The following is a 12673-nucleotide window of genomic DNA, read 5'->3' as shown; positions in this document are numbered from 1 at the left end:
ATTTACTCTTTAAATCCAGCTTCTTTCTGCTCAGACGATGAGAAACAGGAAGGCACTGCTCTCATTCCAGGATGCTGTGGGAAGTGAGGCTGCAGTGCCTTTTACTTACAAGCAAACTGAAGCTTTGCTTCTCTGCTAACGATCCTTCCGAACGGGTTTGTTGCTACACACTGGTATGTTCCAGTATCTTGAGTTTTATTGGGATTACTGATCAACAGGTTGCCTTCCACCGTGCTGTAGCGGTAATCCATACCGATGTCGATATTGGTTCCATTTAACTTCCACCTATAGCACAAAATGACAAAAGTTAAATTCCACTCACGTTAACAGACATTTGAAAACGCAACCTGTAGGAAATCATCATTTAAAACATCTTTGACTGACTACTTAAAAAAAAAAAAGAATGAAAATGCAAGTTTTGTGCACAGTACTGAAATATTCTAGTATTTAACTGAAAGAGCAATATCCTTGACATATATTTCAGCCCCTGATATGATTAATGTCTCTGTAGTTGTTGCTAGTGCTGCTGCTCTTTGGAATTAATCATTTTGCAAGAGGAAGCCCCAGAAACAGAATCTTTAAACCGTTCAAACCCACAGAGACCTCTCTCCCTCTCCTGCCTCAGCTGGCTGTTTGTTTTTCAATTTAAGAAAAATTCACTCACGGATGTTTCCACTAACTGGGGCACTGAGAATTTCCAGCAGCACGCTGCCCCAATTACAGCAACTGCCGCCCCACCGCCCTCCGTGTGCAGCCTCCCAGCAGCTCCCCCTGCCCGAATGCATGCAGAAAAACACGGAATATGTTTGCGTGAGCCAATCAGCACCATCTGATGCATTAAGTAGTCACTTGTGGCAGAAGGCAGGGTGAGGGCTGAGGTCTTATCATTCCAACAGGTTTCAAAGTGCCCTTTTGCTTTGACTGAGCACGATAAGGAAGGTACCGAATGGAAAAAATGGAAAAGTCATCCTAAATGATTTACATCAGCCACAGCAACGCGTGGAACAAGAGCAGCAGCACCACCACAGTAGCAGAGCATCTTTTTCAGATATTAACTCAAAGCAGTTAATAAAACTGAGAGCCATTAAGAGCTCTGTCCGTGTTTGTGGGCAAGGATGGTTAATCAGGGAGCCAAGATGATTTACGATCCCACTGTAACCCTTTTAAAGTCTTGTTCAGATTCTGCAATTGTGTTGCACTCTAAGGTGATCCCTGGGGGCCTTCCTCCTTGGCGTCAGCACTGAGAGAGCCCCCTCGGGTGCTGCTGTGCTCAGGTGGGAGTGAGAGGGACGGGGGGAGAGCTGCTGGGGACATCGCTGTAGGGACTGTGCAAAGGAACAGGGAAGGATGCCACATACCCAATGGTTGGCCGGGGGTTTCCTTTCACTTCACAGTTTAGCTTCACTTTCTTTTCCTCCGAATCCAAGGGGAAGATCACGCTGCTGGGCTCCTGCAGGAAAACCGGCCCGTGCAGCATGTTGTCGTCTGCGTGAAAGAGAAGGCAAACGTGAGACTTGCAGCAATCTCCATGCATCAGATGTTGAAATAGTACCTTAGCAGGTCCGGGTACCACATACCCTAACTAGAAATAGTAACTACATTTGCTTTTAGAAAAGAAGTGGTTTTTTTCAAGAGCCATTGAACCTTGCATGGACTCAATGTTCAGGAAAACATTTGTGCACTAAACAGAGGGCAGACTGAAACTGAACTTGAAGTTCAGTGAATGGGAACGGGACTGAGCCTACGGCCATAACACAGCTCAGTTAAAAGTGGAATGTTTAAGTTCACTTTGAAAAACTGAAAATATTTCTCTGTAAATTAAAAAAGCCACATTATTCAATGCAATCATGGAGCGCTCTACACAACACTACTACTTTGGTCACCTCTTACAATCTCATAACAACCAGAAGATATGCAGCAGCAGCAAGCAGTTTTGTACCCAGCAGCAGCAAACACACTGGGTGTGCGGCCCAGCAGCCAAACACTGAAAGTACGGAAAGGCTTTAAAAACCTAAATGGATTTTTCCTCTCGTGCTGTATTCAGCATCTCTCCTCAGAGCAAGATTACAACACAAGGGGCAGAATCCAATCTGTGAGAAGCAGCCCAAGTAGTTGGTATTTCTGACCCTGGGACATGCCAAAACCCGTTTTTGTGCAAGATCTCAGTGTCAAACATGTTCCCTGTCCTAAAAAGGTATTGATAAAGGACCTATAATACATATGCACATTTGAACTCATTCCCCAGGATGGAGATGAACAGAAGTCCAGTGGGCCGCACTCGAAAAGCTGCTTGTTTCTTCCAAGTATACACTGAAGACCATCAGAAAGCACTAAATACATATTTCACAGATACAAGTGATGGTCAACATGGATCCACAGTGCAGGGAGCTCAAAGGCTCCCACCGTGCCATGTCCCAACACAAGGCAGGCAGAACCCATGGCTATGGGCTGCTCTGGTGCCATGAGTGCACCTGGATGGACAAGCAGGGAATTGGTGGGTGCCAGAGTTCAGAGGAGAAAGAATATATAAAATCTAAAATAACGGTGGTAGGATGGACAAAAAATAAGAAGGAAAGAGGAATAAACAGAAGACATCTCTTCTTCCCTTCTTCCCTGAGGGGCGAGGATGACAACGGACAACCTGCACGCCCTTGGGGCAGGGAAGCCAGCTGGGTTCGTTAGCAGGTGGAACAATGGCCCTTGATTCCCCATCAGGTGATTTCAGAGAGGCTCTGCTGGGAAGATGAGGATGGAGCAACCTCTCCCACGTCTCCTCCTCAGGTACAGCCACAAAGGAGTCTACAGGAAGCACAGAGCCGTATCACTTGTATTTATCTTTATTTTTAATTATATGTTAACCATCTCTGACTAGGACTTATCTATTATTCAAAACACATTCCACATCATCTCTCACTTTAAATTACACCTGTGTGCAACTTACTGTTGCTGGCAGAAAAAGATAATAATAGCCATAAAGCACGGAGGGCTAGATGATGAAATCCTGACTGGTTTCCGAGACCCAGGGCTGTTCTGCTCCTTAACCAGCTGCACTGATTCATTTGCTGCAAGAGAGAATATTACAGTCTGGCCCATAAAGATTATAGCTCCGAGGGCTATATTAATGGGTTTGAAAACAGAAGAATTAAAATACATTTTAATTTTCTAATGGTAAAATACAGAAGCTGGGCTGGTGCTGGGGTCCTCGCTTCAAGGAGCTCCATCCCGCTGGGGCAGGCACGAGCCAAACCACCCCAGGTGACTCAGGGACGTGCTGCATCGCCTGTGTCACCTGTGTCCCCAGCAGAGCACGCAAGTCACGCCATGCTGTCATTTAGCGTTACTTCAATTAGAATGCGTCAATACATATTGCATCACGTCGCGCTACAGGTCCGATCCTCCCATCGGGGGAAAATACACCTTGCATCAAAAAGCAGGAGGTCGAGTTGGGAAGCACGCACCACAAATGAAAAGGTACAACCACTTGACACTCAATGTGTCCCTTGGCTGCGGGAGCAGGGCCCAGTGTCACGGGTGGCACTGGTCTGAGGGCACAGCAAAACAGAAGCTCACGAAAGACCACCAAACGAAACCACCCTCCAAAAACGACATCACCTAATACTGACGCTGTGTAACACCCAGCTTTCACATGGCACGAACACACAAGGGAAGGAAAACCTTGCAACGCCGTGCAGATACAATTCTTGTGTCTCCTCTTTCTTCTCTTATTGCTGCCGGTGTACAACCCAGATAAACAAGTCCAAATTTCATCTCCTCTGCAGTCTCCTCTCGCTGTAGTCTAATGCACGACTGAAATCACTGCCAGCCCACCCCTGTGCGTGACAACAGCTGGGCTCAGCACCTTATGGAAGGTGAGGATTCAGTTCAAAACCACCCAATGTTCATTAATAAATAGAATTAAATAAGTAGAAAACTAAAAGTACTGTAAATAGTCTCAGTTATAGCGCTGCGGGATAAAAAGGGATCTCCCATGTTCAGCATCTTCATAGGCAACTGCACTGCATTATTACAGTTCCGCAGGAACTAAGTCTTGCTATTCAGACAGCTTCTCAATGTGAATTTCACACCATTTTTATGGAAGTGGTAACTCCATTCCTACTGCCAGGAGGTGCTCAGGGTCATGCAGCCACGAAGTCCCAATATCCTATTCTCAGCTTACCAGCGATGAGCATCACTTGATCCAAGAGCCCACTGATGACAAAGGGCAGCACTTCCTAAGTTGGCTTTCCACTTACCCTTGTCTGTGTTCATTAGGCTCTCCTTGAGGCATCTGATGGACCTGAATGATGACGCTGTACACACATACATACGCAAATGAAAGCCTCCCTTGCTCCCTTTAGTTATAACAGCTCACTTTGTGCCTTATGAATTTCAGCAGCTATTGTACAACCTGTGCTGCTCCTTACAGGTTTGTTACTGTCCTGGGAAAGCGCAGTAAGGAGCCTTCCTGAGCAACCTAGCCCTTGAGCCACTCTCCTAGTGACAGAATTTATTTTAATGAGCGACGCTTCCTTTGCTCAAGCCCAAAATGAGCTAACCCAGAAGGAGCACTGCGCTGCCCCGAGCTTTACAGAAGCTGCAAGCAAGACTGTTACCAAAACTCTCTTTTTGCCCCTGTCAGATGAAACAAATGTACTGCCACTCTGGTTCTGCCTCCCTCGAGAGAACTGCATGTCTTTCAGTAAGACGTGGGGTATAGGAAATTTCAGTAAATTTCATGATAAAAGTATCATTTTTAAACACTGTATGAGGTACATGCCCATATGCTGCTGGACAGAATGTGATAGATAATTTAGAAGAACATTCTGCTTCTACTGATACATATATTTCTACTGAATCACAAAATCTATCAAAAAACACCAGATCCATTTAAATACGTTCCCAATGAAGCAGATCTTTCTGTAACCCTCCAGCAGCCCAAACCTGAGAACCAGCACATCCAGCCTGATGCTCAATGCCTGTTTTCCTTCTGCACTTTCGAGGAACTGAAACATGAAGAATGTCAACCGAGGCTAATTCAGACAAACAGGTGATTCCACTCTGAACATTAGGCCCAGTGATGAATCTTGTTAACTACACAGAACTGCTTTAGCTTTCATTGAAAGCTACGGCTAATTTGAGAGAAGGTTTAAATGAATATTCTACACTGTAGGGAAAGATAAAAACCGAAGAGAGAATTCCTGGAACACATCCAGTATAATTGATAAAAATCCTCTCCCTGTTGGCGGTGGGAGAGTTGGGTCCCGCTATGGATGCTGGTTTCCATACTGAGCTACAGGCTGGAATTTCTTCAAGACAAAACTGCACTATGGGAAAAGCAATTCCTCAGGACCTGGAAAGTTTCACTTATTTTGTGCTTCTCACTTCTGCTGATGTCAATGCACGTGGTGCTGATGGCTTTGGAATGACTGGGAGCTTTTACATCAGTTACTCGCGCTAAGAATAATTCATCGCGTGTCTCAACAAACAAGGCCTGCTTAAGGCCCTTCCCATACAAAAACAACAAAAAATGGGCTTCAAAAAAGGAGATTTGAGAAGTCCTGTGTGAAGCATTGCCTGTAAGGGAAAGGCATTGGCTGCGCATGCTGGAGCCTGTGCCCATGCCTGTACGTGCCATGGTTGAGCCACGTGTTTAAGGAATAAAATCAGCCAAAATAAGGAAAGAAAGCAAGACAACAACACAATCAGGTACTTTCATCAGGAGCAAAGGCGAAAGAAGGCACAAGGCTCTGTCCTTCCTCATCCTCACCACACACTGAGTGGTGTCCACGTCCCAGCTCACTGCTGCACTGAGTACAGCTAGTGCAGAACGCTGTGCTGGACAGGTGACGTGTGACAAGCAGGAACCTGATGGCTGAGTTCAACAGCAGTGTCAGGTATTCCTCCGAGACGTAACGAAACCGTAACAACCCAGAGGATCCCCAAAGCTCAGACGACAGGAAGAAATAAATCTCTGCTCTCGTAAGAGCAGGCGTGGGAGAGCTCCAGCATTTGAAATGGGGACAGCGCAGAGCTGACGACTCCATTTACGGGTGACCTGAATACCTGGGGCACTGTGAATCACAGCAGGGTTAAACGCATCCGCCCCAGCACAGAGCACGGGGTCTATCAATTACAGGAGGTCAGGGCTGGCCCTGGCAGCTGCTTCTACCCGGCCCTGCGGAGCCAAGAATCGGTCTCCAAACCCTCCCAGCCTGCACCGCAGCAGCACTGATTTCCCCTATTTAAATGCCAGATGATTAATTATACCAAATGCCTAAAACATTTTATTTGCAAAGTGCTAACTTCCTACCTGCTCCATACACGCCAAAGCAGCGTGTTTGCCTCGTGCCTCGCCTACTGGGTCTAGACGCCCCAGTGCAGCGTAATGAGTGCCTTGTCCTACAACAAAAACCTCATTTAATGGGATGTAATTGGTGTTATCTTCGTAAGTCAACAGCATGATTGTAATCACAGATGTTCTCTTCTGTGTATGATAAAAGGAATTTATCTCCACTGCTGCAGAAAATCACAAATTCCTTCACCGAGCAGCCTTCCCGGAGTCATCGCAGCTGACACCAGGAGAATAAACAGATAAACTCACCCTGCTCTGCCGAGGTGGTATCGGCCCAGGATGGTGTTCTGAGTAATTAGAACAACAACACCGGGGCACCTCAGCCGTAGATCGGTTACAAAAGATAACACAGAACCTGCTGTGTGCTCCAGTGCTGAAATAGGAGGAATCACCAAAGGGATGCTTCTGAGAGAGACTTTTAAAAGCATAAGCAACAAACGATCTTGTCCTAATGCTTTGTAAGTTAAGATCCAGCCCTGATGAAATCAGACAGTACAGTTCTATACCCAACCACAGAAACAAGGGATTAAACAGGCAATTAAAACACTCGTGTTATTGCTAACACCATACAGCTGTTGCTACTATTGGCAGTAATAAAAAATGCATGCTTTTCTTATTAAAATAACCAAGACACGCGTTCTGATTTTAAGAAATGAATAACAAACCCTCCCACAGGTTCTCAACAACTGCTGCGCAACGTGCATGTTGTGTGAGTGTCAAACGGAGTCAATGGAAATAAGTAAACCCAATAAAAAAAAAAAAAGCACAACTTAGAAAACTACCACAAACAGTTCATCCCTATAGATTTAACTGTGGGATCCAGGCAGTACGAATGATCCCTGCAGGTCACACACAGCTCTCACGGTGCTGAGCCGTGGCCAGGAGTACAGCCACCACGATGGCACGAGCTCATTGCCAGCTGAGCCCAGCCAAAACCCAGCACTTGGGTTATCAGCCGCTAGCAAGCTTTTCCTCAGTCACTTCCCTTATGTTCCCATAAGACCATTGCTGTAACAATGCTAATATCTAAACTAAATCTCCTCTCTTCTAGTTTAGAACCATTCCCCCTGGTCCCATCGCTATCAGACCATGTGTAATGTCTGTCCCCCTGCTGTCTGGCCAAGCCCTGGCAAAGGTGCCACTGTGAGTACAGAGCTGCTCCAACTGCACTCCATCCTCCTCCCAGGGACAGCAGATTCCTTCAGTGCTGACTGTTCTCCTGCAGAGCTATTTGTGGACAAGGCATTATAAATGTTTCAATGGTCTGTTCTAATTAGCTATTGATCTATTAGTAAAATCGGAGATATTGATATAATTGTCTCCTTCCAAGAAGAACACACATCGTTATTATAAGATTTTCAGTTGAGTATGACAGGTACTATCAAGCGGATATTAAAAAAAAAAGCTGAAGTACCACGTCTGTGTGCATATTTTAATTTAAAAGCCACATATTTCCTATCCACAGCACCTCCTCGAACTTCACAGATTTTATTCTTTCATATAATAAGGAAGGTGGGTAGAAGCCAGGCTAACAGATGCTATCCTCCCTGCCCCAACAGTGGGCAGTAAGATGCTATGGAATACCCACACTGAAAAGTCCCGGAGTCTTAGGAAAGACAAGTCCTTTCCTGGAGCAATAACCTATGATCTCTGCATCATCTATTGCTTGAAAAACAAAGAGAACTCTGGTAACGTGTGCCAGCTCCGCATTGATCGCGGAGCCCAACTCCGCAGAAACATCCAAGGTGAAAGGAGCTCTGTGCACCACCTCAAGGTGAAGCCCGGTGCTCTCTGTGCAAAGTCCACCAGACTTTGTCAGAAGGAAAGCCGACCCTGCCGGCTCTTACCCAGCTGTTTACGGAGCGGTTTAGGCAGCAGACGTTGTTCTCAAATATTTGTGAATAAGCAGCTCAAGCTGGCAGCCCCCTGTGAGCTGTGCTGGTGGGTAACCGTGCTGGCAGGCATGGGAACCTAGATCTCACTGTGTCACTGGTCAGAAAACGCTGCACGGTGCTTGGTTTGTCAGCAGGGCACTGCAGATCTGCTTGTTCTGGGTCATGGGCACGCACTTTGCAATGATGGCAAGGAATCACAGTGCTGTGCACGCAGGGATGCACTGGGGATGGCTTTGGCTCCTCATTCAGCTCCTGCAGTAGCAATGAGGAGGTTTGCAGCAGCACGGAGCTGCTGTGTGCGGTGCTTAAATCATGCTGGCTGCAACCTCAGGTGCAGAGCTGCGTTTTGCCATGGCTCACACCAAAGCTCCCACACTGCAATGCACACAGCCAGTGGCTCTGTAACCCCAGCCTTGGCGGGTTGCACCATCAGCACAGCCTGACTCTCTTGTTTCTTTAAAGGAGTTCATTCAAGCCAACTCAGCTGCAAGACTGGTCAAAAGAGATAATAAAAGTGCAAAAGCTCCACCTATCTCATTACAGCATATAACTAATACAGCAGTCTATGGCAGGAGAAACTTGCCCTGGCTGTGGCTTTTCAAGCACTGTTACAAGTTTACAAGCACTGAAGAGTGAGGGATGCCTCTCTGGGGCTTCTGAAAATTGCCTGCCCTCCTGAGACAGCCCACTGCCCAGCACCATGGTGCTGAGCCATGCATGCAGAAACCTCATTGGACTCCCCGCTGCTGCCAAAGCAATAAAGTGTTTAATCCCCTAAACAGGATCCAGTGTTATAATCCCCAGGTGGTTGTGTTCTGTAAATGGATTTAAGGCATTTGAAGTCTGCTGTTGGGACACCAGCCTGGCACCTCAGCTGGCGTAAATCTCCATCACCACCGCAGTCGGTGGAACAGAACCGACTCAGGGCACATTTGAGGAGCTGCCCCTCAATATTCTTTTCAATTTTTACCTTTTTTTTTTTCAAGTGTATCTGCAACTCTCAGAAGAGCCGGGTACAAAAGGCACGGCTGCTCTGCAGCAAACACAGAGATGCCTGAACACAAGCACGGGGTCCCACGCGAATCCAGCACTAACATCAGTGCTGCCAAGTGCCAAACTGAGAGCAGCTGAAATCAAGCTCCTGGAGTTCAACTGGTAGGGATCAGAAGAGCAACTGGGAGCACGATTCATGCAATCTGCCCACGGAGAGCACGTGTCCTTTTAATTTTTAAAAAATGCTATGAACTTTGAGTAATGCAGCAGGGATGAAAAATCAGTAATAGCTGTCAAAACTCTGACTTTACGACTTCTTACACCGTGATGTAAGAAACCTCTCTGACCGACGGCATTTGCAAGCAAGATCTTTTCTCTATCTGGTGTGGCACTGCCGGGCTAAGCTTCCAGGCACCTCTCACATCTCTGCAGGAGTGTGGTAGGATCGCCCCAGTGCCAAAGGGGAACTCAGGCCTCACCCCCAGGACAGATTCTGGAAGGAAATCTCCTTTTTAATGTGCTTCTCACAGCAGGAGGGAACTGCTCCCTGAAGCCCTTAACGCAATATAAGGACATCAAAGAGCAACAGCTACCAAAGAACTCCGAAGACAAACATTAAGTTGTTCCTGTTTGTCGAGAATTCTAGATCTTCACACAGAGAAAACAAATGCTTCAATCACACTATGCATAACAGAGTGACTTGAGACCAACTACTTCAAATTAGACCTGGATCCGCTGGAAATAACATTTCCTACAAATGACTGGCCAACAACCAGCACCACTGTGACAGGCAGCACTACGGCCACCAAACAGCCACCAGCCTTTCCACCAAAGGAAGGTGCCAACAGAGGGCTGGCATGGGTGGAAGCAGCACAGATGTGTCTGAATGCAGGTGGCACACCTGAGCCCTGGTGGAGGGGGTACCCTTAGCACTGCGTCACTAGGGGCATAGCAAACAAACACAATAATTGCACCTCAAGAGGAAACGGAGCTGGTTGCCCCCCCCGAGGATGTTCTTGTTTTCATGTTAGACGCAGGACATTAGGAAAACCTCCTAAGAAACACACTGCAATAAAACGATTACAGAAATAAAAGAACAAATTAAATATCAACAAGGAGAGCTAGTCAAGAGTTGAATGGAAGGGAGATAAAGTGTTTTTTTAAGAGAAAGTAGTCTGACCAAGGCCTATTACTTTATCATTAGGAGCAGATTTATTTTATTGTTCAACAAGAAATTGTATGTTTTACTGTTTGGATGTCATCCAGTGCAATGAATCAGTCAGTACATAATGCCTGCTTACCCTGCACCAGCACGTCAACGAAGCCTTTATAACAGATACAGATTAGAGCTCTAGTGCAAACTAATCAATGTTATCTTTTGCCGTATTTTAATGTAAATAACCTCAAACATCAGGAAGACACCAAAAGAAGAGCTGATACGCATTACTCATCTGGATGCTGTGAACATCAGCAGCACTGGCAAGTGGAAGACAACCAGCGCCAGGAGAGCTTGCTTGTTTGCACTGTTTGGGTTTGGTTGTTGGGTTTTGGGGTTTGTTTGTTTGTTTTTCGTAAATTCCAAGTCAGAAGTTAAAAGCAGGAAAATCAAGGAAAATCATATCATTTCATTCTAGTAAAGAGAAAGCTTAATGGGTAATCGAAATAACGTGCGCTGCTTCAGCAGTTCTTTCATTACAATTACAAAAATAATGGGTTTCTCGCTTTTGAAAATTAAGGGTTATACTGGATTGAGAACTGGACTACAGAGAGCCTGCTGACTGGTTCTGCTGGCAGCTCACTGGCAACCAGGGACTGCTGCAAGTCCTCAAAGGGCTGCAAGCCTGCCCCTGGCCAAACGTTGCATGCATCTCTGCCATGCTAATACAGAATGGACTTCAATGGCAACCAACCCAACTGGAGACCATGAGACTTGGCAGAAGCTCTGCAATTCAAAGAATGCACTTGAGCTACGCAATGAAAAATTAAAAGAATGTATTTCCTACATAAATACAGCCATTTGCAGCCCAGCGACAACACCCATTGCATGCTGTTGTATGAATGAAAGTACAACTCTGTATTTAGAACAGGAATTAACTGCACAACAGTCAAGCTGTTAAAGTTGTGTGTTAAATGCTGACTTTGCTGGCACTTCAGCAGGTTTTTGGTCCTTGTAATTAACGTCTTCTAATTGAGCAGATTTGTCCCTATATTAAATTAACTACCAATTAATCACTCTATCCTCGAATGAACAAACTGAAAGCTGGTAAGATTTTTGTTTGCTTGTTAGCACTGCTACAATTTTAGCTTCCTTTACCCTTAGAACTTCTGTGCAAACTTATTCTTAACTACCCAGCACAAACACACCACTGATCTCTCCCAACCAAGCCAAGTGTGCGGCCCTACTGCTGCAGCAGCACGACTTTGTTTACCTCCAGGAAAGAATTAAAGGCATACCACTCCTAAAGAACAAACACGTCTGCAGTACAAAGAGATTGCTCTTACATATGCAATAACACAGCAAGTATTACCCTTAAATACAGATCACCTTCCTCCTGTTGGGTCTGTCCCGAGGACAGAGGCACGCACCTCTCCTGCTGCCGCTGCGGCCTCCGCTCCAGCACCAATTCACAAAAGCAAAACCTCTTTAGAACCAAGATAAATACTAATCTTAAATTCAATGTACCCTGACAGCAAATAAGTTTGCTGTGCTTACTTCAGCATGAATAAAAAGCCCGCAAGGAGACTCCTACATAAGAGTATATTTACAAGTTCCATTACCCACTGGAGAGATTGATGTAATAAACCTATAATAAAAAGCCTCATGTTATGGATTTCTCTAATGTTTTTTATCAAACAGCCTGTATTATCTTGGCTTGTGTATTCAATTTAAAATAGGTTTTCAATAAGTGCCTCAGAGCTAGAGGTCATTCTCACTTAGTTCCTTGCCACACGGGGATGAGCGCTGTCTTTTCCTGCCCTTAGAATCTAAAAGCTGTTTGCAGCTTGCTCAAGTGCAGTTTACAAAGTAGACAGACAGAGAGATTAGAGAGAACAGGCAAGGGAATATATTATCTGTACATCTGTTCATAGCACACAGCCACAGCCAAGGCTGCCGGGGCACGGGCTCCCTTCCGCATTTTATTACAGAGCAGAAAGTTGCAGCTGTTTCCTCAGGAGAAAACCAGCACATGGGGACTGGCTGCCCCGGTTGGTTGCCACCAGTTGTCCCCTCTTCTGCATTTTGGGGCTGCAGCACAGCGAGATGTGCACAGGGAGGGAAGGCAGCCCGCAGTGTTTCCTAGGTTTTCTGCATCAACCACTTGCTATGGCTTCCTTCCTTGTCATCATTAACTGTCCCGTATCAACAACAGGCCCTGCTTTTTACACAACATGAATGAAAGCTGGGGGGTTTTTCGGTAACGTTTTATACCTT

The 12673-nt window shown here is 45.8% G+C and overlaps 1 protein-coding gene across 8 annotated transcripts in view; it reads right to left on the bottom strand.

Annotated features, from left to right (window-relative positions):
- The window catches only part of CNTN4 (contactin 4), a 262223-nt gene that overhangs the window by 100915 nt on the left and 148635 nt on the right, over positions 1-12673 (bottom strand). For all 8 annotated transcript variants that reach the window (XM_021409696.1, XM_021409697.1, XM_021409698.1 and 5 more), the window contains 2 exons: positions 1359-1485; positions 110-285 (listed from right to left, as the gene is read on the bottom strand). In XM_021409696.1, coding sequence (XP_021265371.1) covers positions 110-285; positions 1359-1485 — 303 coding nt within the window. The remainder of the gene's footprint in view (positions 1-109; positions 286-1358; positions 1486-12673) is intronic.

This window comes from Numida meleagris, chromosome 11, assembly GCF_002078875.1.
Source record: "Numida meleagris isolate 19003 breed g44 Domestic line chromosome 11, NumMel1.0, whole genome shotgun sequence".
Lineage (NCBI taxonomy): Eukaryota > Metazoa > Chordata > Aves > Galliformes > Numididae > Numida > Numida meleagris.
Note: the sequence above shows the minus strand (reverse complement) of the source record. Positions and strands in the feature narration are given on the sequence as shown.